The 27,823-nt window shown below is 42.9% G+C and overlaps 7 protein-coding genes across 8 annotated transcripts; 4 read left to right on the forward strand and 3 right to left on the reverse strand.

Annotated features, from left to right (window-relative positions):
- Positions 1-149: 149 nt before the first annotated feature.
- Positions 150-3,579, reverse strand: LOC129594522 (bifunctional arginine demethylase and lysyl-hydroxylase JMJD6-like). Its single transcript, XM_055491231.1, has 7 exons — positions 3,333-3,579; positions 2,931-3,139; positions 2,426-2,578; positions 1,726-2,070; positions 1,100-1,206; positions 560-888; positions 150-497 (listed from the first exon to the last, which is right to left on the reverse strand). The coding sequence occupies exons 1-7, from the start codon at positions 3,427-3,429 to the stop codon at positions 475-477; spliced, it is 1,263 nt and encodes a 420-aa protein (XP_055347206.1). The 5' UTR covers positions 3,430-3,579; the 3' UTR covers positions 150-474.
- A 371-nt stretch (positions 3,580-3,950) lies between these two features.
- LOC129593696 (organic cation transporter 1-like) lies at positions 3,951-8,670 on the forward strand. Its single transcript, XM_055490138.1, has 9 exons — positions 3,951-3,993; positions 4,179-4,363; positions 4,567-5,155; positions 5,480-5,669; positions 5,837-5,990; positions 6,088-6,457; positions 6,751-7,145; positions 7,506-7,751; positions 8,145-8,670. Exons 1-9 carry the CDS (start codon positions 3,951-3,953, stop codon positions 8,394-8,396), a joined length of 2,424 nt encoding a protein of 807 aa, XP_055346113.1. The 3' UTR covers positions 8,397-8,670.
- Positions 8,671-9,015: 345 nt separating this feature from the next.
- LOC129597501 (histone H3-like) lies at positions 9,016-10,093 on the reverse strand. Its single transcript, XM_055495079.1, has one exon. It carries the CDS (start codon positions 9,864-9,866, stop codon positions 9,336-9,338), a length of 531 nt encoding a protein of 176 aa, XP_055351054.1. The 5' UTR covers positions 9,867-10,093; the 3' UTR covers positions 9,016-9,335.
- Positions 10,094-10,348: 255 nt separating this feature from the next.
- Positions 10,349-12,033, forward strand: LOC129597494 (60S ribosomal protein L18a-like). Its single transcript, XM_055495069.1, has 5 exons — positions 10,349-10,508; positions 10,758-10,937; positions 11,097-11,226; positions 11,316-11,425; positions 11,868-12,033. Exons 1-5 carry the CDS (start codon positions 10,491-10,493, stop codon positions 11,961-11,963), a joined length of 534 nt encoding a protein of 177 aa, XP_055351044.1. The 5' UTR covers positions 10,349-10,490; the 3' UTR covers positions 11,964-12,033.
- A 1,012-nt stretch (positions 12,034-13,045) lies between these two features.
- Positions 13,046-15,219, forward strand: LOC129597477 (stAR-related lipid transfer protein 5-like). Its single transcript, XM_055495048.1, has 5 exons — positions 13,046-13,409; positions 13,471-13,523; positions 13,955-14,090; positions 14,335-14,543; positions 14,887-15,219. Exons 1-5 carry the CDS (start codon positions 13,317-13,319, stop codon positions 15,032-15,034), a joined length of 639 nt encoding a protein of 212 aa, XP_055351023.1. The 5' UTR covers positions 13,046-13,316; the 3' UTR covers positions 15,035-15,219.
- Positions 15,220-15,654: 435 nt separating this feature from the next.
- LOC129597485 (stAR-related lipid transfer protein 5-like) lies at positions 15,655-18,207 on the forward strand. Its single transcript, XM_055495058.1, has 6 exons — positions 15,655-15,749; positions 15,961-16,094; positions 16,227-16,279; positions 16,623-16,758; positions 16,939-17,147; positions 17,631-18,207. The coding sequence occupies exons 2-6, from the start codon at positions 16,005-16,007 to the stop codon at positions 17,776-17,778; spliced, it is 636 nt and encodes a 211-aa protein (XP_055351033.1). The 5' UTR covers positions 15,655-15,749; positions 15,961-16,004; the 3' UTR covers positions 17,779-18,207.
- On the reverse strand, positions 17,797-20,958 carry LOC129597464 (putative inositol monophosphatase 3). Of its 2 annotated transcripts, none has more exons than XM_055495037.1 (5): positions 20,556-20,958; positions 19,707-19,788; positions 19,566-19,635; positions 18,849-19,398; positions 17,797-18,522 (listed from the first exon to the last, which is right to left on the reverse strand). In XM_055495037.1, exons 2-5 carry the CDS (start codon positions 19,778-19,780, stop codon positions 18,128-18,130), a joined length of 1,089 nt encoding a protein of 362 aa, XP_055351012.1. In that variant the 5' UTR covers positions 19,781-19,788; positions 20,556-20,958; the 3' UTR covers positions 17,797-18,127. The 2 variants fall into 2 exon arrangements, with proteins under 2 accessions (XP_055351012.1, XP_055351003.1); XM_055495028.1 differs by having other exon boundaries at positions 17,798-18,522; positions 18,849-19,401; positions 20,556-20,957.
- Between the last annotated feature and the right edge of the window lie 6,865 nt (positions 20,959-27,823).

Genomic DNA, 27,823 nt, shown 5'->3' on the forward strand with positions numbered 1-27,823 from the left:
TTGTTAACTGGCGCTCTCTGCCTCTGAACTTATGTTCCAAAGCAGAACTAGAAGTATGATCAACTTCTCCCTTATTAAAGAGATATGTATTTTAGTAAATAATAACGGAAGAACTCATATTTTTACTTATTAGCATGCGCTTCCGGACATATCTTTGTCATTTATCCAATCCAATATCTCATATACTCGCAATGACATTATATATATCAAAATATAAAAGTGTCCACATTTAAATATCGAGTTCCTTCCAGGAACTATCCAAAAATTACCGATTCTCAGAATAGTATTAGAAGTAAAGCGAAAGCCCGTCTATTTAGTTTCAAACTCAACGTAATTTCAAGCTATAAATATAAAGCTGCCCAAACAAAAGCAACCCATAACAAATCCAATCCGTGAAAGATCTGTCCAACAGGAAATATCATCCACCACTCACAATTGTCAATCATGTGAGAAACTTATCCCTCGCAATATATATCACAGCACACTCTCCTTGGTTCCTACAAATTAATGCCAAATTAGTCACGATGCGTTCATTTAATTTTTTAAACGTCAGACTAACGTTTTGCATGATTCCCATTATAATCCAGACTGCCTTGTCCGCTGTCCGGTGAATCCCGCGAACGTTTGCTCATCATTCCGCCCTTCCTGGGTGGTTCGCGCTCCGTCTCACCGTCACTTTCCGAGGAGCTGCTGGAACTGGATGAACTGGACGATGAAGAGCAGCTGCTACTGTCATCCGACTGGACGCCGGTGTTACTGCTCAGATCCACTTGGTCGGCGATGGCCGCGATTTCCGGCCGGCATTCTTGCAAGGTTTTGTACCACTGGCGGGCCAATTTAGGCCGGCCACGGGCGGTCTTGTGCCAGACAATGGGGAAATTTATCACACTACGAAAAAACTATGTACTTCCAATTTCAATTCTGCACGTAAAAATGCACGTAAAAAACTTATCCAGCAATTTAACGTAGATTTCTGTTGCAAAAATAAACAGGCAAGATTTCGCACCATTTTAGATTAACATGCGGACCGGTATTGCCCGCAATTTAGTACTGTACAGGAAACATCAATGTTTGAATAAAAATATTATCCCACACTAACCTAGCAAAATTCTGTGTCACGGCTACGGTATCAGTGAGATTCACAACCACATGCCACCAGCCACCTGGAACAAAAACTGTTTCGCCGGGATGCTGTAGAATTTCCAGCTGAAAGACAAACAGACAAACGGGTAAACTCGGGACGGTAAAACTTTATATTGGTGAAGGAAGCGAGACAAAACCGGCGAAGTTAGAAGGATACGGTTGTATTACCGCATAATCAAAGAAAATTTAAGAGTTCATCTCAAACAGTATACGGTCAATATTCATAAAAACAAGGAATTTTTGTAAAATAATACCAGTGACCTTGTTTATAAAAACATTCAATCCAAAAACATATTTGGTTAAATACCGTTAAAACTATTTCGATTTCAAAGGTTGCATTAGGCGTAAATTACAAATCTGATAGAGGCAATCACCGGGACCATTGGCCATACTACTACGAAATCCCTTCATTTTGAGGTAATGCAGAACTAAGAAGCATGGGATGAAGTACACCTGATTATAGTCGAATGACTCGTATCACTGGCTGCGAAATGAAAGAATGATGTCTGTAGTAAGTTAACTAATTTGGTTTGGAAAGAGTGCAAATTATTAAGCTTCAACAAAACCGATCTAACAGCGTACCGCTCGGTACTGGGCTGGCCAATCCGGACGCTGGGTTTTGGGATATGCATACTGGAACCAGGACACGGCTTCGTTGGTTTGTCGCGGTGCATCCATGCGGGACACCTTGAGCAGGTCCTTTGGCACACAGGTAGGCAGCAAACACCACCGTTTATAGCCATGCACTAGAGCATTCCACGCACTGGTCCCCAGTGGATCAATGTGGATGCCCGTGCCGGAACGGGCTGGTCCCATGACGAACCAGCGATAGGGCGGACGCCGTTTCCGTTCGGCATAATTAAACAGATCATCCGCAAAATATTCCGGGATGGTGTAATCTTTCACCAGACCATTTTCACCGGTACGCTGTCAACAAATGTTATTCTGCATAATCGAACAACATAAACGTTGCAAATTAACGCCGATACTCGCTAAAGGAACCGAATATGTTAACTAAATGGATATTACTTTATTTAAATCGTAAAAAAAACCGCGGTAACGGACGATTTAAATGCTCAAATAAGAATATCCCCGATAACAAAAATATCCCGATTTGTTTTTATAAAACTATCCTAAGAACAACAAACGCACGTTAATTAAACATGATAAAAATTAAAAATCAATAACTTTTATCCTACACTTTCAGCTATTTTTAGTTAACCTGTAATATATACAGGGTGAGAAAATTTCGCGTACACCACTGAAATCCTTTTTCGCTGACCTCAACGAAGCTGCTGTCAAAAATGTACAATGGACTATCATCATCCGTGTTGGCATAATATCGCAAATAATGATCCATTTTAAATCGCACTGAATAGCCGTCATCATCCTCGCCCACTTTGAACCGTTCATGGCCATATTTTTCCATTAATTCCTGCACAATCAAAAATCAAGATTTAACCCGAAGTATGTCGCATGTCAATACTGAACACTTAATCATGGCAGCGTAATGGCTTATATTTATAACAATGCACACGAAACTGCAAATTTCGAGAAATCAGTTGAAAATCATTCACTTTATTTGCTACTTAATAATTATCCAAAAAATTTACAAAACGTTAACAATTTTTGGACATGCGCACGACGCAGATTCGAACACGAACAAGTAAAATAATCTACACGCTATACTTACAATTGCATTTGATCGTGCAAATGCCGGGCGCAAATTTTTTCCCGAAATTTCAGTGGAATTTAATCGAAAATTATATATTACCACCTGTGTTTACCTTTGGGGTCCAAGCAGTTACGGCTGGCCAGTTCTTCTGTGCATTGCGAATAACCACGGGTGTGTAGGTTGATTCATACTTCTGGATGAATTCATCACAAGACACCTGGGCAGCATCTATCCTGCTAACGTTATCCTTCACGCTAGCTTGCGAAATATCGAAGTTGGCTGCGAAGCGCAATGCATTCCAGTCAGCGGGCGTCTTCAGCTCTACAGTAAAACTGGATAACAACATCTTTTCACTATGGCTGTAGCATGTGATAAGCATAAAATTCTGGTGAAAGGAAATGCGAAAACAAGACAGCCCTTTCGCTGCTGACGCACATTTGCTTTGAATCAGAAACTTCGGATTTCGCATTCCACTAAAGGCAATTTCTAAGTGGCAAAGGCTGTAGACTCTTACCAGATCGTGAAGCAATTTTTGCGCTCCATAACTTCTCCGCAAAATCGTCAGTGGGGTTCGCATTCATCACTGAAACCTTGCAATCTCCATTCTCCATTGCGTACAACAGCCGTAAAGATTTTTACTGATGCTGGACTTAAAAGAAGTGCTGCGTTTCATTAAGTTTCTATTAAATCTATACGAATGCAAATTAATTATCAATTCTTTTTATCCAAAAACTTATTAACAATTTAAGTGACTTTAACTGTTAAAGTTAAAGTCTTTAACATTTCAATTTTTCAAAAACGAAAGAAGCAACGCAGCTGGCGTAACGCGCCAGCCCGTTTAGTAGGGAAAATCCCTCAGACAGAACTATGGTTCGTTACGCCTCTTAAACCAGACCGTTTTAAGCGGAACGTTACTTGTGGTTTGCCACTCCACACTGGTCGACGTCTGTCGCCTCTTTGAGTTGTTGAAGACCGCAGTCCACTGAACAGTTTTTTTTCTGTTCATTAGTCAGTGCTCCACTTCCCGGTGAATTTCTTTGCATATTTTTTCCGTCTTCGAGTTGGAATTTACAAATCGATTTTTCTCCCTCTCACGTCTAAACAGTTTGTTGTTCCAACAGATATCGTTAAAATGGCCGACGATCCAGAAACCGAAGTTGAATCCTCAGTAAAAAGTCTTTTCTTTTCCGACAAGGTACCGTAACTTTTTCCTTGTGTTTTGGTTTTCTGTGCTTTGCCTTCCGTTCCATGTTTTTGCTGACGCTAGCAGCATAAGGTTACCTGCATTTCAATAATTGCACTATTGACATTCATTCTAACGCTGATAATGAATCCCACTCTGACGCTTTTCGGCTTGTAGAAAAAAAGAGCAAAGTTCCTAAACCGATTTTCTCCAAATTTCCCAAGCGGAACGTGAAGGATGTCGGGGAATTGTTCGATGATCTGATCCATGCACTGGGCGGCTATGGAATTTACCAGCGTCGTATTACCTTCCTGATTATCCTACCCCTGTTCTTTTTTGTGGCTTTCATCAACTGTATTATGGTAAATAATTTGAATAATAAAATTTTTGGAAAAGTATTCATGTTCGACCACAAGAAATAGCGGAATGGTTACGTAAAAATATCCTGCAACTTCTCTGTTCAGTCATTCACCTTTCAAACCTTGATGAACAGTGAATGCTCCGTTGCGCTGTATTAAAAGTATGTCAAGTCTGTCCAGCGACCGGTTATATTGTTTTTGTTTAGGGATTCGTCGTGTCCGCACCGAGTGACTATTTCTGTTTAATCCCCGAGTTAACTAACGAATCCCTGACGACATCTGGCATCCTTCTCCATCCTGCCATCACCGCCACGGATCGGCGCCTGCTCATGCCAGCCGATCCCGCGCTGTCGCCGCCGCATTCCGGTTGTCTGCAGTACAACATCAACTACACGCGGGTCTTCCTGGAACACAATGCCTCCTTGGCGTCGTTGACAGCGCACCTCAATCACACCTCTGTCAACCTGACGACCACCGGCTGCCAGCATGGCTGGGAATTCCAGATGCATCAGTGGGATCAGAGTGTGGTGACGGAATGGGATCTGGTGTGTGATTGGTCCGGTGCACCGATGGTCGGCCAGGTATTTATGGTGCTGTTCTTCGTCCTGGGGATCGGCGTGGGCGGCTTCTGCGCGGATAAATGGGGACGGAAACCGGTGTTCTTTACGGCGCTGTTTGTGTTTATCACGTTCGGGTTGAGCGCGGCGTTTGCACCGACGTACACGGCGTTCGTGATTCTGGCCATGCTGCATTCGCTTGGATCGGGGCCGCTGTATTACATTTTGTATACCTTAGGTGAGTGAACATTTTTCCTGAAATTTTTGGGCATTTTTTTAGTTTTTAAACAGTTCATTTAATTGCTAGTGTTCATTGGCTTTGTTTTTAACAGTTTTTTATCGTTTGAAATGCGGGAATATAAATCGTCCATATTATAACTGTTTCTGTTCGTCGTGGAATATAATCGTCCACTTCAGCTTTCTTTTCTTATTTCCTTTAACTCTGTAGTTTTATTTCCATAGAATCATTTCAACACAAGCAGTTCATTGAAAGAAATCAAAGAAAACTTTTGGTTGAACGTAATCTGTTTCTGTGATCGTCGGAAATCTGACTATTCAATAGGTGTTGAGAATTTGACCTTGCGTTCCCGTGTGACTTACGTCGTCTGGTTGAGCGTGGTGTATGCGTTCGGGTCAATGGCTTTCATCCTTCTCGCCTACTTCATGCGACACTGGCGGACGATGACCATTATCGGCACCACGCCGTTTTATCTACTGTTCATCTACTGGTTTTTTATGCCCGAGTCACCACGGTTAGTGAACACCCTTAAATTCCTAAACATCGAATTTGTTCAGTAATTTGCCTCACGGATATTTCAGTGCATGGATGGATAGCAGTAGATTTATAATTTATAACAATCAATTAAACGCTATGCAAGAAGTAAACCTATTTTGTTACCCATTTTGGTTGATTTTACAGATGGCTGTTAGTGCACGAACGTTTCGAGCAAGTTGAAAATTATTTTCGCAACATTGCCCGTGTCAACGGTGTGACCTTTGATGAACCCGCTCAGAACAAGCTCAAGAAAATTTTTACTCAGTGCGAACGGGAAGTGAATATCGACCACCATCATGTAAGAAAGTTTGTATTATTTTTTGTGTATTATTACTGTTGCGAATTGACGTGAATGTTTGAAGATTTCTCATCTGATTGCCTTGGTGGAGTTGTAGATGACACGCTGGGAACGTGCAGCATGGACGCGTCTCTTTACCACACCGCCCATGCGACGCAAAACCTTGCTGTTGGTATATCTCCTTTGCACGCTGCAGATCTGTTACGGAGGCCTTCGACAGCTGACACCGTCATTCAGTGGCGTGGGAGCGGACGAGTATTTTAACACTTTCATTAACTTCCTGGTCGAAATTCCCGGCTACGTTCTGACGGCGCTGTTGTGTGATCGTTTGGGTCGACGGGTCACTCTGCTGATCTTGTTTGCTGCGGCTTTTATCACCTGCCTTCTGACTCTGGCTTTCCCGTCCAAGCACGAATACTTCTGGGGCATTGTGGCCATTTTCCTCATCGCCAAAATATTTTTTGCAGGTGAGTAGTTGTTTGCCGACTGGTCATCAGGCTATCGCATTGCTTTGAATTGCTGGAAAAATGCGGAAAATATTGAATATCCATGCACTTACGCTTTCTAAATTTTATTGAATTAAATATTTACGTTATAAAGAACCAAGTGCTCATAATAATAGCCTCATTTATGTGATTTTGCATGACATCTACTTACAATGTTAGCACTTGAGCAGAACATGCTTACATAAGCTTATTAATATTCGTTTTGGTTCTTATTTATTTGTATATCTGCTAATTCTATTTTACTCTTTGTTTAGGAGCGTATATCGTGGGTGAACTGTTGAGTTACGAGACATTTCCCACCGTGATTCGCCTGCAAGGTGTGGCCTTTGTGGAAAGCATCGCTTATCTAATTTCCCACATTAGTTACCTCATCGTCAAGCTGCAGTTTCATAGCATGGTCCTGCCGATTGTGATTTTTGGCTGTATGGGACTGGTGGCGATGTTGTGCGTCTTCTTGTTACCGGAAACCGTTAGCTATGCTTTGCCTGAAACGGTGGAAGAAGCTGACATGCGCGGAGCCTATTTCCGAATGGCTCCCAATCTGCGTATTCCGGAAATGAAGAAGCTGCGATTCTCCGTTTCATATCGAAAAAAGAAAGACCACACAGAAATTCCAGAGACCATCGAAACGGCAAGGCCCGGCACCGTGGTATGTCGCCATATTGCATTATCTAAAAAAGAATATGAATTAATAGGTTTTAACTTTTCGTTTACAAAGTCGGGATAGTTCTAGTGAATTTACTGAATATTGGTTCAAATGATTAGGTACGATATTTTAAATAATGATCACTTAAAAACGTACAAAGAGACAAAGGCAGGTATTTAGGAAATTCGTTTGCTTGGATTGTTTAAGATATTTACGTTTCAGTGGCATTTACAAATTACAACGTATTCCTTCTGATGTTTTACCGAAAGATTGCGATATACAGAACAGTGTGTTGATTATACAGAACGGTGTGTTGAAGGTAGTATAGAAGTATCGTAGATATTAAAAAATGTGTGTTTGTAGACGCTTAAAAACTTTAAATCATCGGACAATGCAAATCTGCCCGTGGCTCCCATTGAAAAGGTCCAGACGGTCAATTTAAATGAAAAAGTCAAAAGCCCGTACACGCACGTTCGGAATGTGGAGGATGTTGAAGTGATCACGAAACCTAACGAAACTGGGACGTTTGTGCGAGAGGTAGATGAATATCGCAGAAAGGATCATACGGAAATCCCTGAAACCATCGCAGCTACAAAACCCGGCAAAGTGGTACGTCGCCATAATATTGCAATATGACAGAATGAAGGGGATTATTTTGTGAATTCACCGGTACATTGAACTTTTGATACGAATTTTGGAAACTCGTATTTAGTGAATATTTATGGGAAACTGACCAGAAATTGCGCGGTGAAGGTCTGAAATTTAAACCAGAAATTTTTAAAACCAAACAAAGGCATAAAGATTAAATTTATACTTAACTCGGTCAACGAATTTGTTCGGAGATGTTTACAGTTTCACTTCCAGCGATAATTACAGCTGTATTACAGCAGACGCTTTACCGTTTCTTATGGGAGCGTTACTGATTCTGCGAGTGAATTTTCGGTACAATAATGCGTCTGCTCATTGTCAGAAAACCTTTGATGTGTGACGATATTTTTGCAGACGCTTACAAATTATCAACGTTATCCACCAGCGACAGAGCCGGACTCGTTAGAAATTCCCATATCCCGCGCCCAGGCGGTCAACGGAAACGTTAACAGCCCCATGCACAACGTTCGGAATGTGGATACTGTTGAAGTGATCACAAAACCAGCATCGGAAATTCCTGGATTTCATAATGGAACCGGGACGTTTGTGCGAGAGGTGGATGTGGATGTTCATCGTCATGATACCAATGGAGGAAGTCCGGTTTAAGCGATGTTTCTGGAATGTTCTGATATGTGGTGAAAAATGTTTTGTTCAGATAAGGTTTTTAATGTTTTAGGCGTTTAAAAATTGTGCGGAATGTTTCCGTCTTTTTAAGTTGTGATCATTGTCAGATCTCGTTGTGAAATGTTTTATTTTAAACTTCCTAGAAGCTAGTTAAATTTACTGAAATGAGCTTTACGTGCAGATTGCAAAACCGGTTATTTCTCAATATTTTACCGGTAATGGAAGTTCGTTTGCGTCAGTAAATTCACAATCTGGATTGTTCAGCATAAACTGATTTCTTCCATACAAGTAACCTTCGACGTACAGTCGCATAAATTTATATGTTCTTGAGTACCTTAACCTAATTTCTGAAAGCGGCTTATTCAATGAAGAAATCCGTAGAAAGCTGAAAAATTAATTCGGTAGCTACTAGCTACTGAAGCATCTAATTGTTAGTTGGGCAGATAAGAGCCGGTCTTGCACAGATGTACAGTACTTGATGAAAAGGCTCGAATGAATTAATAGTAAAATTAATTAAAAGTCACCTAGGTCACCAAAACCAATTGCTACTCGTAGTACAAGTACACGGCGAATCGTTGAACAAACGTGCCAACGAACCAAACTTTAATGGGACATTTTTGCGCACTGTATACGTAATGGTCCCAAATGGCGGCTTCATAATAATGTAATCAGAATAGCTTGAACCGCGAATTTTAGGAAAGACTTGCCAATGAGCAACGACTAGGAACTGAAACGCACTTCAACGGCATAAAGTATAAACTATAAAACTCCAAAACGGAATTGCACACCTTTAGAACATATTACATGTACAACCGATACAGTCAACAAAACTGCACGTTTAACGTAGGAAAAATCATACCAGAAATTCACCACTGAAACCATGCGTAATTTTGCTTCGTCATCGGTCCAGTCCAGAATTATTCAACCTAAACGCTCTCCGCGAAGACGGCGCACCAGCTGCATATCTTTCGGCATAATTGTCACACGTTTGTCATGCACAGCAGCCAGAGTGCAGTCCTCCAACAGGCCCACTAAATACGCTTCAGTTCCCTCTTGTAAAGCCAGTAAAGCCGCGGACTGAAAACGATAAATCACACCGAATGTATGAGCGATTTCCTTGACCAAACGCTGGAACGGCAGTTTGGGGATGAGCAGTTCGGTGGAATTTTGATATTTCCGGATATCCGCCCTCCAACCGGTAGCAGGCGCGTGGTCCGGTGGCGGAGGCGGCGGCGAAGACGACGGCGAGGATGGCGGCGAACGTCCTGGTCCACGTCGTCGGCCCGTGTTAAAGTTGGGATTTCCCGGGGCAGACATGCGGGCAGCGGGTGGGTGAGAGCGTTTCCCTCGCGCAGGCTGGTCGTTACGATTTCCACCCGAATGCGCGGAGGCTTGATTCTGCACCTGACGGGGATTCTGACGGGACTTTGGGGGATTCTTAGTGCGGGCCATTGTTCCTGCTGGATCGCACACAATATTATAATTAAGTGCAAAACGATTTAAAAATGATAACACTGCCAATAAAACCGTGAAATCGCGAATGGAACTTAGGAAAATGATAATATTGTGCTAACTGGCTGACAAGTGACAACGTGGTTAATAAATTTGTAAATAAAGTGGCAAATCATCACCGCAAATGTGAAATTGTTCTCGCAAATGATTGCAACACCTGATTCAGTTAGCCAGCGCTGGCCGATGCCCTCTTCGTCGATTTCCGGACAAAAACTTCAAAAAAAATTAATGACGTATATACCAATACCAGGGCCCAGCCAATGCCATCAGCAGCTCAGCTTTACAGCAAGAATGTGAATCCCATTAAAATAACAAGCGGTAACACTGGAACTGGAATCATCGATTTGTGCGCACACTGTTCAGATTGGGTATACTGAATATCGATCACCAGAGTGAGTATACAGTGAATATCGCTCATGCTGCATCTGCCGTGTACCCGTTCGCCGCAAATGACGGTTCGTGGACTGTCGAGGTTTTTTTCCCGTCATCTCCAGGTTGGAAGTTTTTGAGTTCCCTAGCCTGGGATTTAAGGAATTAACGTATTGAGATCCGAAATCTTTAACCATGAAAGCGAGCGGAGATGTAAGTGGAATTTTTATCAGCAGTTGTATACTTCTTGGCAGTGTCATATGGATAGTCGTTGAAGAACCCGGTGGAGTTCTCCACGCTGAATTTCAGCATCACACGCGTGTTAGGCTTGGATATCTATGCCAGGGCCTCTTCCTTAATGATGCAAAATCATAATGCAGTTTGTCGCATCCTCTTTCTATGTCATGGAAAGCAGGACTGAACTTCAAAGTGTGATATTGACGCGGTTTTTGTCCATTGCAGTTGAAGGAATTCAAAGTTATCGGCAGGGCTCTGCCTAAGCCCGATCAGGCCAATCCTCCGCTGTACAGAATGAGGATTTTCGCTCCGGACAAAGTCGTGGCTAAGAGCCGGTACTGGTACTTTTGTCGACAGCTGAAGAAGATGAAGAAATCCACCGGAGAAATTGTTTGCTGCGAAGAGGTAAAGTTTGTTTTAAAAATTCCAGTTTTTCTCTTGAAGTTTTCGCAAGGTTTCCGGTTTACTGCTTTAATTGATTTGATTGTTTTTATTCATTTTCAATCTGTTAAAAATAATGCATGGTTTTCAATGAGAAAATTAACGATGTTCTGATTGCTCTAGGTGCCTAACAAGAAGCCCACCAAAATCAGGAATATTTCCATCTTTTTGCGCTATGACTCGCGCTCGGGAACACACAACATGGTGCGCGAATATCGTGATGTGACTGTGGCAGGCGCCGTCACCCAGATGTGTAAGTGGACTGGCATGATTTTCAAAACGTTAACTTTCATTTGATTTATACCTTTATCAAGTAAGAAAATCGAGGATTGTTGTATGTAGACCGTGATATGGGAGCCCGTCATCGCGCTCGTGCGCATTCTATCCAAGTCATCTCCGTTAAGGAAGTTACACCATCCCAGTGCAGACGACCAGCTACCAAACAGTTCCACGTAAGTGCCCGTAATAATCCGCTAAATTCAGGGCTACCTTATTCACTGTTATAGCTTTATCCATAATACCACTGAATGTTTTGGTGGAGTTTTTTGGCTGTATTGAGCATTGTGATGACGCAAGATGACGAGTCCAAGATCCCACGGGGATCTATGCGGATTTGAGGCATTTGTCTGATGATGTTCATTTCATAAAAGTCCTGTCTTTTTCGCTCTATTCGACTTTTTTACGTGAACGGTGATAAGGAGTATTATACCATTGTTGATTGAACTAATACACCCTTATTTACTGTTAGTAAGATTACGATTTTTCTGTTGATTGGGAGTTTAGCAGTTTGTTGTTATGTATGGAAATACAACTGGCAGAAGTTGAATTTTGGTAGACGGATGTGATATTTTGCTGCAGTTTATCGTCCTTAATTGGTGGTTGGTTCTTTTGCAGGATTCTAAGATCAGATTCCCGCTCCCACATCGTGTCAACACCGATCTGCACAAGCCACGATTTACTACTCGCCGACCGAAGACACATTTCTCGTAAAACAATAGATTTGTTTTCTTTTTGGTGGCTGCAGTTTACTGTGAAAGTGAAATAAAGATCCCCGAAGTTTGTCGTTGCACCGAGCAGTTCCGTTATGGTGTAACTTGAGTTGAAGAGTCCAGATCACAATTTTTTTAGTCCTTTAGACCATCCTGCGCGTAAACGATTATCTTGTCTTGTTGATTACGCATTTAAAATCGCACGCGTTTTGTCGAGGACGACAACGACTCATAGTAATTTTGGCGCAAACGTGTGACAGGCTGAGGACAGCAAAGATTAGCAGTTGCAAATGCGCTTCGGGTTTTATACCAATGCAGAAATGATGAGATCCCGGTCATCTACATATTGTACTTATTGCAGTTCCTGACCATAGTAGTGCTTACCAGTTACTACTCACACAACAAAGTTAAAAAAAATTCAAACTGACTTTCTTAGGATTTATCTTTTCTGTCAGTGTCAGCACACCGCATTTTTATGCGTACATTGCGGTTCTTTTGATTCTGCATGAATTTTAACGTTTTGTGAATTTTGTATTCAGTTACAGAAAAGGCTGAAATTTATTGGTTAAACCGGTGAAAGAAGTGAAAAAGTTAAATTTTCCGTGATCACTTTGAAACACTCGTGTTGTGCAGAGTAGTTGTACGAGTATATATGAGAAGCATTTAGTTGCAAACAGTTAAGTAACTGAAAGCATCGTTTAGTGCACGAAACAAACCTACTCGTAGAGATAGCCCCAGGTGCTTTGTTTGTACAACAAAAATTATGAAAATAAGGCATATTCTGCCCGCTGACTTATAATAGTACTTACAGTATTTCGACAAAAAATATTCATGAATGAAATTAAGCCTACGTGTTTACTATTTACAGTTTTTAGCATGTTCGCGAGTTTCCTTACTCTGTCCGGATTTAAACAGCATAGAAACAACTACAAGCACAAGTTGTTCAACTTTGGACATCTGGCAAGTGTCAGCCTTTTTAAACAAATCGTCTCATCCACCGCACCCGGTTTGAAAATAACCGGTTTTGCCGGGCTTGGCTTTACATTCCGCTTGCGCAGCGCACAATACTGCAGCTGTACATGCATATTATTTACCGTGCCGCGGTTCTTCCGGATGCTTACTTATTTCGTTAGACATTTCTTCACTTTGCCAAGGTGAGAGAAACTCACAAGACTTTTTAGTCAGACACAACACGGCGTCCGGATACGGCCGATACGCCAACATTGCTAACAGCACGGTATATCCGCATGGTTTACAATACCACTGCAAAAGTTAGACCAACAACAAGCCGATTTTTTCCTGTCATCATTCCCGTGTTTTATTTCAACCCATCTGTCCCATCACCACAGCGGCAATGGATTTTGTGGCAAAAGCGGCGGAAACTGTTAAGCGCGTTCTGGAACTGGAGAATCTTGACAATACTTCATGGACTAAAGTGAAAGAAACGGTAAAGACAGCATCGGTTTTCTCAGCCTGATCCTGACATTTTACTGTGTTCTTCATTTTAGAAAGACTGCACGGTTTATTCGCGACCATCCGATGATTTCAAAGGCCATAACTTGTAAGTCGTTTAAGTACCTGTAAAACAATGGAAAAATTCCGGGATATTACTCATTGACAAACTGGTTGTTTTTCTTTTGCGGGCTTTGCTCGTCAAAACATTTGTAACTACTGGCCGCGCCGGTCGCCTGTACTTGATCAAATTAATTCATTTTACTTTAGCTTGACCAAATTGCATACTTAATTTTCTACGGCAATATCCATGTACTCGCACTGATATTCCCTTCGTTGTCTAATACTGCTGTCTGATAACTTTGCCAGTTTCGGCAACACATCACACATGTTTTTGATTACGTATATTTTGATTCACGTTAAACAATTTTGTACCTGTGTATTTGTACATTATTGGTGTTGCATCGAGAGAATTTTTTATATTTATGCATGCTTTACATTGATGCACAAATTAATAATTTCCTGTAATCCTACGGGTAGGTACAAAGCCGAAGGAATAATTCCAGCCGCTGCAGATAAGGTTTTCGCCTTCGCGTATCCGGGTGTAGAGCGACCGAGGCGGAAAGAATGGGATTCCTCCATCACCGACAGTAGAGTCATCGAAAAGCCAACACCGGTATATTTTACTGCGGTTAAAATTTAAATAATCAAATTTGATAGCAAACAACCGGATTAAACTGGCTAGAAACTCCAGAATAAATTACAGTGACCGACCCAGTTACAGTAATCAACTGTACTCGCACAGACATATTTGTTGATTCCTTATATATGGCATGGAAAAGCAATTATTAAGGAACTCTCGATCGATAGGCGTGTGTAGCCCATTAAAATTGACGTATGCTAACGTAATTTTTGAATAGGATATCGACATTATTCTTTCGCACACGGCACCGGCTTTGATGGGGATCATTAGTGCGCGCGAATTCGTCGATCTCATTAAGGTCACCAGTGAGCCGGACCGGATATTCACTGCAGCGGTCAGCATCGATCATCCCAACATTCCCCATTCGAAAAACCATGTTCGCGGCTTCAATTATCCACAGTCCATTTTTTGTTACCGCATACCGGGGTATGAACGTCTTGATGCTGTGGAAAAGCGCTATCTGTTATTCAATACTGTTACCCATACAACTTAAAAACAGTGATAGGGTATTGGTTTTCCCAGTAACCTCATCTTAATGCAATACTGTAGTAGATTCTTATAAAGTCTGTTAGTTTGTTTTTACAGTCGCCGTCCGCACTTTTCCGAAAAAATATACTAGTATTTCTAGTTTTCATAATATTATGTTTCTAGTTTTGTTATGGTTTTTATAGTTTTACATGCGTGCGTGTACGAACTGACTACTAACAATAAGCTTTTTTTGTATATATTGGTCATTCACTGGATGGTTTTGTGAGCTCCAAATTTTTAGGAAGCCTAATGAAACGCGTTTCGTCCAGTACGTTCAAACGGACTTGCGTGGAATGCTCCCCTCATCGGCTGTCGAATCAGCAATTCCTTCCGCTATGGCTAATACATATCCACAATTAAAAACCGCCATTGCGAAGGACGCTAACTGATGATACTTTTTATTGCTAGTTTTATACCTTCTCTTACAATCCAAATGGATCTTGTAATTGGGAACTTTCTCAGAAATGTCTGAATATCTCCGAATCGAAGCTACGTGCAGATTAATGTTATACTCAACAGTGCGCTACATTTGCTACTTAGAGTTTGTGCAAAAATAAAAACATTTATCAATGAACATTGTCATTACGTTAGATACGTTATTTGTACGTACACGAAGGATACAGAATAAATGTTTTGAATTATACTTGTTCATATTACGCAAACTATGCAGTGCAAATGGATCGGAACTCTGAAGTCGACCGCAGCATTACAAAACTGTAAATAGCCAATCTTACAGTACTTTAATTAAATTGCTTTACCGCTTATTCTGGTACTATACAATACTCATATTTTTAATTGTACTTTACAACTGGAGAGTTTACGCAAGCATGCAGGATATGCATTACAGTACTGTATATTATTGTACAAACTGTGCAGTATGCACAGTATGAACAATTCCTATACAAACAGTTAATAAATAGCGTTTGTCGCGTGTTGCATGACCTTTGATCGCTTTTATCGGTAATTGAATAATTCTTCAGATTTTTCTTGCAGCTTGCAAGCCGTACAGAAACCCTCGATTGTGTGTGCGCATACGGTTGTATTATTAGCCAGGTACATATTGAATTATGTGAGAAATCCAAAATTATGGACGAGGCAGCGACGGTACGGAGATCGGCGTTTTACAAACGCGCAGATGTTCATGCGAAATTCTCGATCATACTCCTCAAGAAAGGCATAATATCTGCATCTTCCAAGCCAGTGTTCCTTTTAATTATTTGAATACTTTACTTTATCGGATCGATTTTCTTGCCTAGGAATACTTGTTCTTCTACCGAAACTACAAAGCAGAAACAGTGATTAAATTATTTTGTAGCGCTTTCGTATACGTGTCCCGGAATCAACACCTAAATAATTATTATGGATTTATTGGTTAAAGCCGAGGAAACCGCAAAACGTTGTCTGGAACTGGAAGCCTGCACGACGGATTGGACGAAAGTCAAAGAAACAGTAAGATCACAGATTCACAGTAGTGTAGCACTATTCGCCAACGTAATCTAATGATTTATGCTCGTATGTACGTATTTTAGCAATGCTTACACTGATTTCGTGGCTGTTCATTCTTATTTTTTGCATTTATAGCGGGATTGCATTGTTTATTCCAAACCATCCCCGGATCTGTCTGGACATCACCTGTAAGTTGCAAATTTAGCCGGCTAAAAATACAGTCCGTTGCTGGTCAGCTAGTGCATTATGTTCAATTTGGCACATCGTTTTGGTTGGTTGAATAGTAATTAGTGTACAATACCGGTATCCAATAAGCCGGTTTGGAATAAAAATTTTATGACCCATGACAAACTAACAATAACAAAAAATACAGGAAACGGTAATTTCGAACTGTGATTTGATTCAGCAACCTGCACAATTCAATTTTGCAATTGAAAATATTCAACAGTATCACTGCCCGTGACTGCCGGAAAGAATCAGTCACAAGCAATCAAGTTTTGCGTTGATAAATATACTTAGTGCTTTTTCCAGCTATCGTTCGGAGGGATTGATTCCGTTCAGCCCGGAGAAAGTCTTCGCCTACACTTATGCCGGTGTGGAGAAACCGAAGCGCGAAGAATGGGATCCCACAGTGACCAACACGGCTGTTATCGAAAGAGTATCCTCAGTACGGAAACAATGTCAGCTATCCTACTCGTAGCAAGAGTAGCCTACTCTGTATATCTAATAAAAAAGTACTCAAGTGTTTAGTAGACGTATATGTATACAAGTCACTATACATTATAATTAAACAGAACCGTAATTCTAAAAAGAAGGAATGTTTCATGTACAAACACCTATACAACAGGATGTGGATGTGATATTATCCCAAACCGCCTCCGCCGTTATGGGTCTGATTGGAGCGCGGGAGTTTGTTGACCTGGTCAAAATTATACATGAGCCGGAGCGTATCATCACCGCCGCCATCAGCATCGAACATCCCGATGTGCCGCATTCCGCGCACCATGTACGCGCCTTCAACCATCCCAGCGCCACATTTTGCTACAGAATATCGGGGTAATTTCAACTATTTTTTTAAAAAGTGGTTTCTTTATTTTTTCCGTGCTGAGTACCCACTTACGTCCGTACACTAAGTGAAGTTCTTATTGTTTTATTAATGTTTTCTTAATAATGAGTTAGTAGTTCGACTATAATAATTATTTTAACAATATGGGCATCCTACAATAATTATCACAAGTAAATTAAATATGATAAGTATACTATACAGAATATGTACCATTGGTATCTACAATGCAAAAGATTGCACCACAATCGTAGTGAAGAGGGATTGTTGCTGGTAGGCAATTTCTACACCAGAACTTCAGAGCTCCCAACTTTAGAGCAGAATGTTAAGTAAAAGTAAATCAAATACATAAGCGTTTACGTGCTAGACTGCTAGCTATATTTGCATATTTTTCTGCTGTCGAGTTATGTCGTAATGTGGTTACAGCTTGTTCAGAGAAGAGGATCCCTTCAGATAAGTTTTCATATGGTTTGCAGTAAGCCTGACGAAACCCGCTTCATCCAGCTCGTGCAAACCGATATCCGCGGCAAAATCCCCACATCCCTGGTGGAATCGGCCATACCTTCCAACCTTGCCGGCACATACTCTCACGTCAAAAGAGCCCTTGCCAAAGAAAAGTACTGAATACGAGTACAATACACAGAGATCGGAACGAATTCATCCCGCTAATTTATTTGACAAAGTACATAACTTTCAATTTCAATGGTCATGAAATATTCAGCTTGTCACAAAGCCGAAAAAGGATTAATTTTGCAAACAAAGAACATTAAAGGACTGCAATACAATAAAAGAAGGAAAACGAAACCGCTGTCACTTGAAGTTAACAGTAACCGAGTAAACTCATTACGGATAATCCAGGCACGATTCGAAAAAAAGTTAAAATCGAACAAAAAGTTCCACAGTGTGCGTTACAAGAAATGAGCCACAGAGAACAAAGAAAAATTCAGAACCGAGACAGCCACTGTCACATTAATCAAATACCCAAAACAGCACTACGACATCCATCAAACAGCCCCGCATCATCATGCATCGTGCACAGAAATCCCGTGCGCACTGCCACATCCTCCTTCATGTCGACGGGCGCGGTGTAGTCCACCGACTGGCCGCACAATCCCTGCAGGCGCCCACCCATGGCGGACACCAGGCCGTGCCCCGCGCAGATATCCCATTTTTTGATGTTCCGCGTAATGTGCAGATAGCCGTCCACCGCACCCGTGCACACCTGGACGATCTTGTATCCGGCACCGCCCATTGGCACCAGTTCGAAACTGCGCCCGTGGAAGGCTTTCTCCGCGAAATGCTGCACTTCGCCAGCATTCATGGGATTCTTGGACACGGCGATACGCAGGACATCGTTCGGACAGGAATCTATAAAAATAAAGGAAATATTTATGCGCCCCTAATTTTTTCAGAAGTTAAAGGAAAAGTTTGTTTAAAAAAGTAAGTAGAAAGAAGCCGAAGTAATAGTTTGGTTATTTCACTTTTTTAACATTTTTTCTTCATCGCTAATCACTTTTGAAAAAGCTAATATTTATCTTTCTGACATGAGCACTTCACTTGTTACATAAAGGGGGAACTATTTTTCCGAGGAGATAAGTGATTAATGATTTACAACTGCCTTTAACTTTGCCTGGAGCCACAGCTCTTTTTTAGTCAAATATAAAATACAAAACTTGTGATGGGAATTTACATACCTTTGGTGTGAACATGTTTCAAATGGGAGCAAACTCCTTTGCCCTCCCATGCCCAGTACGTCCGGCCCTCAGGAAACGGGCAGTGAATGACCCCGGCCACCGGTCGCCCTTTGACCGCAATCCCCACCAACACGGTGACGCATTCATACAGTCCCGCTGTGAACTCCTTGGTCCCATCCAGAGGATCAATCCACACCGCCACATCGCCACTGCGCACCACTTCATCCACCGGCACCGTCTCCGTCAACCACGCCGGAACCTCCTCGTAAAACTTCCTCCCATCCAGATAGTCGGCATCACTGTCCAGGCGCAATTCATCCTCCTCGGAGATAATGGTCAGAGAGGGAAAGGCCTGTCTCAGCGTGCCCTTGATGGCCACATGCGAGCGAATATCGCCCAATGTAACGGGATTGAAGCAGATGCTCTTGCTGCGAGTGGCCAGATGGCCCGAGTTCTGGACGCTGATCACTTCCTGGCCACCGCGTTCCGCTGCGAGGATGGCACGGTAGAGTAGGGAGCGCAGGCTGATCGGTTGGTCAGCGGGGCTTTCCTGCTACCAAGACAACTGAGTGTTATTAAATAAGTATAAATAAATTCCCAAGTAAATTACACAAAATATTATAAATAAATTTCCAGGAAATGTCTGTATGTGGAAGTTATGTAATCAATATTAATGGTTAAAGTGTCTGCTGTCGCGATGTCGGTTGCGGCGCTTACATCAGCCAGGAACGTGGGTCTCCACGTGAAGAAGGGCGATGTCTGCGCTGATGAGTGTCGTGGAAGTCTTCTACAGTAAAATTGTGCATAGACCAGCAGATCTAAAAACAAACCTAATCTCGTGCTCGGCTAATCACTTACAAGGGTGAAGGTCCGCAGTTTCCACGGCGAAATAATACGTTGCGCCCACCATTCCACACTTTCATCCAATGCATACTCGGTACTAAAAAATAAAAATTTTGCACAAAAATCATTAGAACATGAAATTTATCATTATAATGTTACAATAAATCATAAAAAACTACATGTATGTTAAAATAACAATTAATCACTATCCATTAAAAAATAAAACAAACGGTAAACCACAACATTTCACTGTCAGAACACAGTCAGCTGTTTTATCGATGGTAATAAGTCACCATAAGTGATATGATCTGATATGATCCATGATCTTTGAAAATCTTATTACGTATTATGAATTATCAAGTCCGAAAATCATCAAGAGCATCAGCAGGTTAATCAAGTCAGAATTTAACCCAGAAATCGAAGTACTTTCCATCGATAACTTCGGCAGGGCGAAAAAAACTTTGCGAAAGTTTGTAGACAAAGACTGCGAGTATCCGAAATCCGAATTCTACACCAATGAGTACGTTTAAATTTTCTGAGCTGTATTAAACGGTAAAAGGACAGCAAAATATCAGCAAGCTTTATAATAAAAAGCTTAATCACATCAACCAGGACCATCTGAGAATCCCGTGTAATAAAAAGACTATTGGTTACCCATAACGGCAAGTTGGCAACTGATAAAGTACTTACTAACGCTACTCTTTACTATACGACCTAAAACTATTAAATATTATTTTACTTGCTTACATATTAATTTTAATATCATAAGTTTGTTAGCTGATACATTATGCAATCGCAAAAGAACAGTAAAACACTGTCTACAGGCACCAGATGTGAGGAAAATGAATTTTACTAATTACTCACCTGTTACTTGACCAAGCAATCTCCTTCCGCACAAGCGGCTCTCCTTTCACAACTCTTCAGGTATTTTCAGCGTAAACAGTCCGTTCCCCCTCATCGTAAGAACCTAGAAAGGTTCTCGACGAGCAAACCCAAACACGTTCACAAGGCAGCAAAACACCGTGAGGCTGAACTGCAGCCTTCACAGACGAAGAATGCGTTCAGGGCGACAACGAGCAGCTTGTGGGCCTCCCAACGAAGTCTCGTTCAGTAGATTTCACATAACTGTTGGTAGGTATAAACGAAGGCGGCAAAACAAGAACATCAACCAGATGAAAGCTAACAAACGATTGAGTAACACTGTAACAGAATGGAAACAGCCGAAACTGGGGTAACGATATGATATCTGACTACGACTACGATACGGTTACAAAATTTTATCGTCACTTCATCGGCGATTTCCGCAAAATCGCACAGCGAAGTATTCCACGCATACACCGCTCTGGTGGCTAGAATCTGGAACACTAGTTGGATCTCTGTACGTAGCTTTGATGAACTGCGAAAAATCACAGGGTTTCATTTTCCGCGCCTTAACCCATTTCTCCGAGATGACGTGTTACAGCAGTTCCGTTTACACTTACCGTCACTAAATGGAGTGGAATTAGCACTACTGGATAACTTAGGCTATACTGCAAACTGGAACTGGCATTGCTAGAACTACTTCCGGTTCCGCTTCCAACAAAGCACTGGAACTGCCATTGCTAGAAAAATTGTCTGTTGGGAATCCATCCATCACAGCGCGTATGCAGTCCCGTCGATAATGTGAATAATCAAGCGAGCGAAGCGTTTTTAATTTAAAATGTGTGACGTGACGAACCGGAGAGCCGGGTTCCCGGGGTCCAGGGGCGAAGCCCCTGGCCGGGGTTTGGGGCGGAGCCCTAATATAGTGGGGGCGCAGCCCCCGCTGAAACAATTGAGAAGGTATTTTAAAATTCAAAACCTAACCCGGTCCTTTTTGACGAACCCGCCATAGTAATGTACGGGGGGTCCGGAAAATTAGACCCGGTGCGGATTTTTTTAACGACCCCCGGGTGGAGCGTTTTTGGGGAACCGTGACGTAAATTATAACCCGGTCATTATTGACGAACCCGCCGTAGTAATGTATGGGGGGTCCGGAAATTTAGACCCGGTGCGGATTTTTTTAGCGACCCCCGGGTGGAGCGTTTTTGGGGAACCGTGACGTAAATTATAACCCGGTCATTATTGACGAACCCGCCGTAGTAATGTATGGGGGGTCCGGAAATTTAGACCCGGGGCGGATTTTTTCCGCGATCCCCGGGTGGAGCGGTTTTGGGAAACCGTGACGTAAATTATAACCCGGTCATTATTGACGAACCCGCCGTAGTAATGTACGGGGGGTCCGGAAATTTGGACCCGGGGCGGATTTTTTTAGCGACCCCCGGGTGGAGCGTTTTTGGGGAACCGTGACGTAAATTATAACCCGGTCATTATTGACGAACCCGCCGTAGTAATGTATGGGGGGTCCGGAAATTTAGACCCGGTGCGGATTTTTTTAGCGACCCCCGGGTGGAGCGTTTTTGGGGAACCGTGACGTAAATTATAACCCGGTCATTATTGACGAACCCGCCGTAGTAATGAATGGGGGGTCCGGAAATTTAGACCCGGCGCAGATTTTTTTAGCGACCCCCGGTTGGAGCGGTTTTGGGGAACCGTGACGTAAATTATAACCCGGTCATTATTGACGAACCCGCCGTAGTAATGTACGGGGGGTCCGGAAATTTGGAACCGGGGCGGATTTTTTTAACGACCCCCGGGTGGAGCGTTTTTGGGGAACCGTGACGTAAATTATAACCCGGTCATTATTGACGAACCCGCCGTAGTAATGTATGGGGGGTCCGGAAATTTAGACCCGGTGCGGATTTTTTTAGCGACCCCCGGGTGGAGCGTTTTTGGGGAACCGTGACGTAAATTATAACCCGGTCATTATTGACGAACCCGCCGTAGTAATGAATGGGGGGTCCGGAAATTTAGACCCGGTGCAGATTTTTTTAGCGACCCCCGGTTGGAGCGGTTTTGGGGAACCGTGACGTAAATTATAACCCGGTCATTATTGACGAACCCGCCGTAGTAATGTACGGGGGGACCGGAAGTTTAGACCCGGGGCGGATTTTTTTCGCGACCCCCGGGTGGAGCGGTTTTGGGAAACCGTGACGTAAATTATAACCCGGTCAATATTGACGAACCCGCCGTAGTAATGTAGTTGGGTCCGGAAATTTAAACCCGGGGCGGATTTTTTTAGCGACCCCCGGGTGGAGCGGTTTTGGGGAACCGTGACGTAAATTATAACCCGGTCATTATTGACGAACCCGCCGTGTTAATGTACGGGGGGTCCGGAAATTTGGACCCGGGGCGGATTTTTTTAACGACCCCCGGGTGGAGCGTTTTTGGGGAACCGTGACGTAAATTATAATCCGGTCATTATTGACGAACCCGCCGTAATAATGTACAAAGGGTCCGGAAATTTGGACCCGAGCCGGATTTTTTTAACGATCCCCGGGTGGAGCGGTTTTGGGGAACTGTGACGTTATCTATAACACTTTCATTATTGACGATCCCGCCGTAGTAATGTACCGGGGGTACGAAAATTTGGACCCAGGGCTGATTTTTTCAGCGACTTCTGGGTGGAGAAGTACTGGGGAACGGTAACGTAAAATATAACCTGGTGATTATTGACGAACTAGCAGTGATATACGGGTGGTCGTAAAATTTGGACCCGGGAATTTTGCCCGCTGTAGGTTGTGGAGTGTTTTATGGTTACGGGTCCCGTAACAGGTAACTTTTACCGTGAAGAGCGCTTGCAAACATTTCTGTTTACTATCAGTAAAATTACCATAACCGCAGTACGTTACCCTAGACGAGGATTACTGCTACCATAACAGATTACTTTTTATGCAACGGGTTATCATTACCGAATTTCTATAATAATTAATCCTTAGGGTAACGGGTTACCGTTACCGCAACCTGTTTTGTAATGGATTACTATGGCGGGATACTGTCATTGAAACCGTTACCGTAATGGAGTACCGTGCATGTTATTGTCACCGTTTTGGGTTTCCGCAACCGTTGCTGCTACCCTTTACATGCTACCCTGCTACCCGAACAATCATTTAATTGTTGCTTAAATAAACTTAATGTAAAAATCCTGAAAAAAGCTAACCTGAAATGGAATTAGAATGACTAACGCTGACTGACGCCGTTATTCATCGAAGATGAACTACAGAAATTCGCGCTCACGAGGCTTGCAAGTTACAAATTTATTTAAAGGAGTACGCTTAGAAAGCGCACATTCGAGAATATTAAACAAAAAAGGATTCTAAGGCTTCTGAGTAATTTTTTGAAATAGTTTTGAAACGTTGCCATAGCAAAACATCTATTTAAGAAACCCAGCGAATTCAGGAGTCATTACTACTATTACTAACATTAACACTGCATGTGTTACCTGCATTGCCGCTGTTGTTATTCATATTCTGATGGTTCATCGTTGCGCGTTACCGCTACCGGCGTTACCACTCAAACTAAGCGTTATCAGTAATAACTGTTACGTTTGCCAGACTGTAACAATGTACAGTAACTGAGTTTGTTTTTGATAGTGTATCATGTCTCGTTACTGTTGAAACTAAAGGCGTAGCCGAAGGCGACGCCAAAACGTGGCGCTAGCGAGCGCAGCAAAACAAGCGGAGCTGGAAGTAAAACAAAAGGGTTCTATGGTTCTGTTAATCTGAAGGTATGTGACTTTATTGGTCAAATCAAACTTAAGGCAAAATAAAAAAAGAAACAAGAATTACAACAAGAAAATTTCTTTCAGCTTATCAAGGCCTTACATCGTGCCCAGTGCCCAGCACAGACGCCGCATTACCCCGTTGAACATCTATCGACAAACGCTGACGTTAAAACTCATGCGAGCGTGCTTCGCCGGTTTGCTGCTGAAATCTTTTTCCCAGTTCTTTGGCAATTGCGATTGCTGACGGCCCCCACGGGCCCAGGGTTTCAAAGGCGATTGAAGCGAACAGGTAGCGGCCAACCAGGTACAAATTCAATCTGGATTTTTTATCCTCTGCTTGCACGGCGGCCGTTCCCGCTGTGATCGAGTTGGCTTTGACATGTATGGCGCAACCGTGTCTACACATGTCACGTCCCATGCTAGGCACAATCCACGTTTCCAGGCAAATGCCGTGCAGCCGTCCGGACGGCGCTCCGTGGTGTGAGAAGTACCACGAGGCTCCAGTTTTGCAGGCACGCCGGCAGATATACATGCTCGACAAATGATGCTATTTAATCCGCCGTGACGCGGGTGTCTTCCAGCGGAGAAGACACATGACAGCCCATGATGCCCGTAACATCTACGCGTTTGAGACATTTGACGCAATCATGAGGTTCGCAAATTGTGGCGCTAAGGCAAAGACCAACACTGATCATGAGTTCGTCGTCTCCCGGCAGGTTGCCGATGTGGGCGGAAAGTTGTGCGTTTAAACAGATGCCGGCTTCTGGCCTAGACTGGGCAAGCAGGCGTGCTGTGTTGACTTCATCGCCCTCGAACACCTGCAACAAAGTAGAAAGGGAAACGTTACACAAAGGCATGTCCCACGGCTTTTGAGACTTCCGGAACGCGGGTTCGGGAATTTCAGCCTGACGGGCTTTCAGTTTCCAGGACTCCACTGCGCCGGCGACGTCGGTAATATCGTGGGTATGGAGCAGCGCGGACAGCACACCGGAAACAGAATTGAATCGAAGTCAGGAAGGCTGGTAGGGATAATTCTTCTGAACGGCGGATGCCAATTCCATCTCTGCTAACTGGGAGTGTTACTTGACCCCAAGGCGGGAGTCGTTGTGGTTGGTCCGTACGTTCGAGATTTTTCTTGCAGTTTCACTTAAGCTTTTTGTTACTGTAACGATACGGTCGCATAAACCGAAGGCGGAGCCAAAGGCGACGCCGAGCTGCGGCGCGAGCAAGCGCAGCGCAGCGAGCGGAGCAGCAAGTAAAACGAGCGGATTCTATTGTACTAGAAGATATGCCGCTAGTTTAGCGTCAACTCGGTTTCGGTCCGGTTCGGCTCGGTTTCGGTCCGGTTTTCAGTCGAACCGGTTTGGAGCCGATTGAACCGGTTTAGGGCCGAACTGAATTCCCTTTTCTTTTGTTTATTTTGCCCCACCCTCTTTTTTGTATGAACATGGATGAACATGAAATACCACACAATCTAACAGAAGAAAGCCCAACACTTATTGAAAATAACACCCCGACAAATCGGACACAGTAGCAGCTTGCTTGAACATTTTGCGCAGCAAACTAAATGACCGCAAGGTCTAAACATGATTTCAGAATCATTCTCGTAGCAAACTTTACAGCTCAACTTCTCTTTGGGATCTTCGGACGGCGTAGCTGGCGGTGCTTTTCGCAATAGCACACAACACGTTGTTTCGGCTTCTTTGCGTTTTTTCCGAATGTCACTGATGAATGCTAAGCCTTTTGTCTGTATAAGATACGGACACTTTGGGTAAGTCCAAGCGTGCTCCTCCCACGGGACATCGTCTTTCTCCCAAGCATGTAGTGCACCTCCACAGTGAAAACAGCGTACACGATCATCCCTACCCTCATAATAAAAGCCGGCCGCAGCCATATTTCTGGGATGCTGATGTTTGTTTGCTGGCCATTCAGCGTAAGTAGCAAAGCGTGCCTTGTAGTCTTTCATTGCCGGTGAAAACGGAAGTAGTATTCTCTCATCTTCGCCCCTTACACAGTCTGGACGGGCTAAGCGGTGTCGGTAGTATGGTTTATACCGTGAGTTCACCCAGTCACCCATAATATAGCCACAGTATGCACAGTGAATTTCGTCATGCACCCCTTGATAATAAAACCCCTGGCTTGCCAATTCTCTAGGGGCGAGCGACTGGTCCGGCCAGTTTTCAAAACTGTTGAAGCGATTGCTGATCAGTGTCATATCCATTTTGACAGTCAACTGAACACCTGCAATGGGTAGTTGGGGTTTATATAGTGTCTTGGGACTGCGGCGATTCAAGACCACACCTCCAAAACAGTATGGTTCCCAGCTATTGGATCATTAGTACGAAGGCCAACCCCCTGTTATACCGTAAGGGTAGAGTATTGGTCGATTATGGTGTTACTGCGTACAAGATGGTTTGCATGGTACAGTATGTACTTTGACACTGGGGCTCTCTGTTTAGTGTCTTTATCGTACAGGTTTAGCCTGAAACTGTATAAATGAACCGTGTTTGCTTTGTACTAGTACGAATGTTGTGTGTAATCAACTGTGCATGCTTGAGTGTATTGGGATTAGCATTAAACTGTGTTTGTCATCAGTTCTGAGTAAGTTCTGTCTAATTTGTGTCTAGTACAGACTGTTTTGAAGTTTGAAATAGGGTGTTGTTGCACAAAGCGAGAAACTTCGATCAAGCAATCAAATAATTCGTTTTCATTTGCAAAATTGATATCTAAATTTCTATGCAGATTGCAACAAAATTTTGAAATAGAAAAAATAAATCTATCGTTCTATTTGATGCTTCAATTGCGGCGCCGCTCGGATTTGCCTTCGGTTTTCCTCGAAACAATAGTTTGCTAGCAAATTTCAAAATGACAACGGAAATTTCGTCCGTAAAAACAATTTTTTTAATGAAAAGAACAACGGAATGCTTTTGTTTTAGTTGCTGCACGCTGCGCTGCGCTTGCTTTCGCCGCAGCTCGGCGTAGCTTTTTTCTCCGCCTTCGGTTTCGACTTCTGTATCAACACGGTAACAAAAAGTTCAAGCGGAACTATAAGAAGAATCTCTTTTAAATAAAAGAGCAATAGAATCCTTTCGTTTTATTTGCTCCTCCGCTCATTATGCTGCGCTCCCTCGCGCCGCAGCTCGGCATCGCCTTTGGCTTTGCCTTCGGTTTCGGTGGAAACGGTAGTTTGCTACCGTATAATCATGTAACAAAAGGGTTAAGCTGAACTGTAAGAAGAATCTCTTCGGAATAGTAGGACAATAGAATCTTCTTGTTTTACTTGCTGCTCCGCTCGCTGCGCTGCGCTTGCTCGCGCCGCAGCTCGGCGTAGCCTTCGGCTCCGCCTTCGGTTTCCACTTTCGTATCATCACGGTAACAAAAGTTTAACCTGAACTGTAAGGAGAATCTCTTCAGAACAGCAGTACAAGAAGATATGCCGCTAGTTTAGCGTCAACTCGGTTTCGGTCCGGTTCGGCTCGGTTTCGGTCCG

This window comes from Paramacrobiotus metropolitanus, unplaced genomic scaffold (assembly GCF_019649055.1).
Source record: "Paramacrobiotus metropolitanus isolate TYO unplaced genomic scaffold, Prichtersi_v1.0 Parri_scaffold0000003, whole genome shotgun sequence".
Lineage (NCBI taxonomy): Eukaryota > Metazoa > Tardigrada > Eutardigrada > Parachela > Macrobiotidae > Paramacrobiotus > Paramacrobiotus metropolitanus.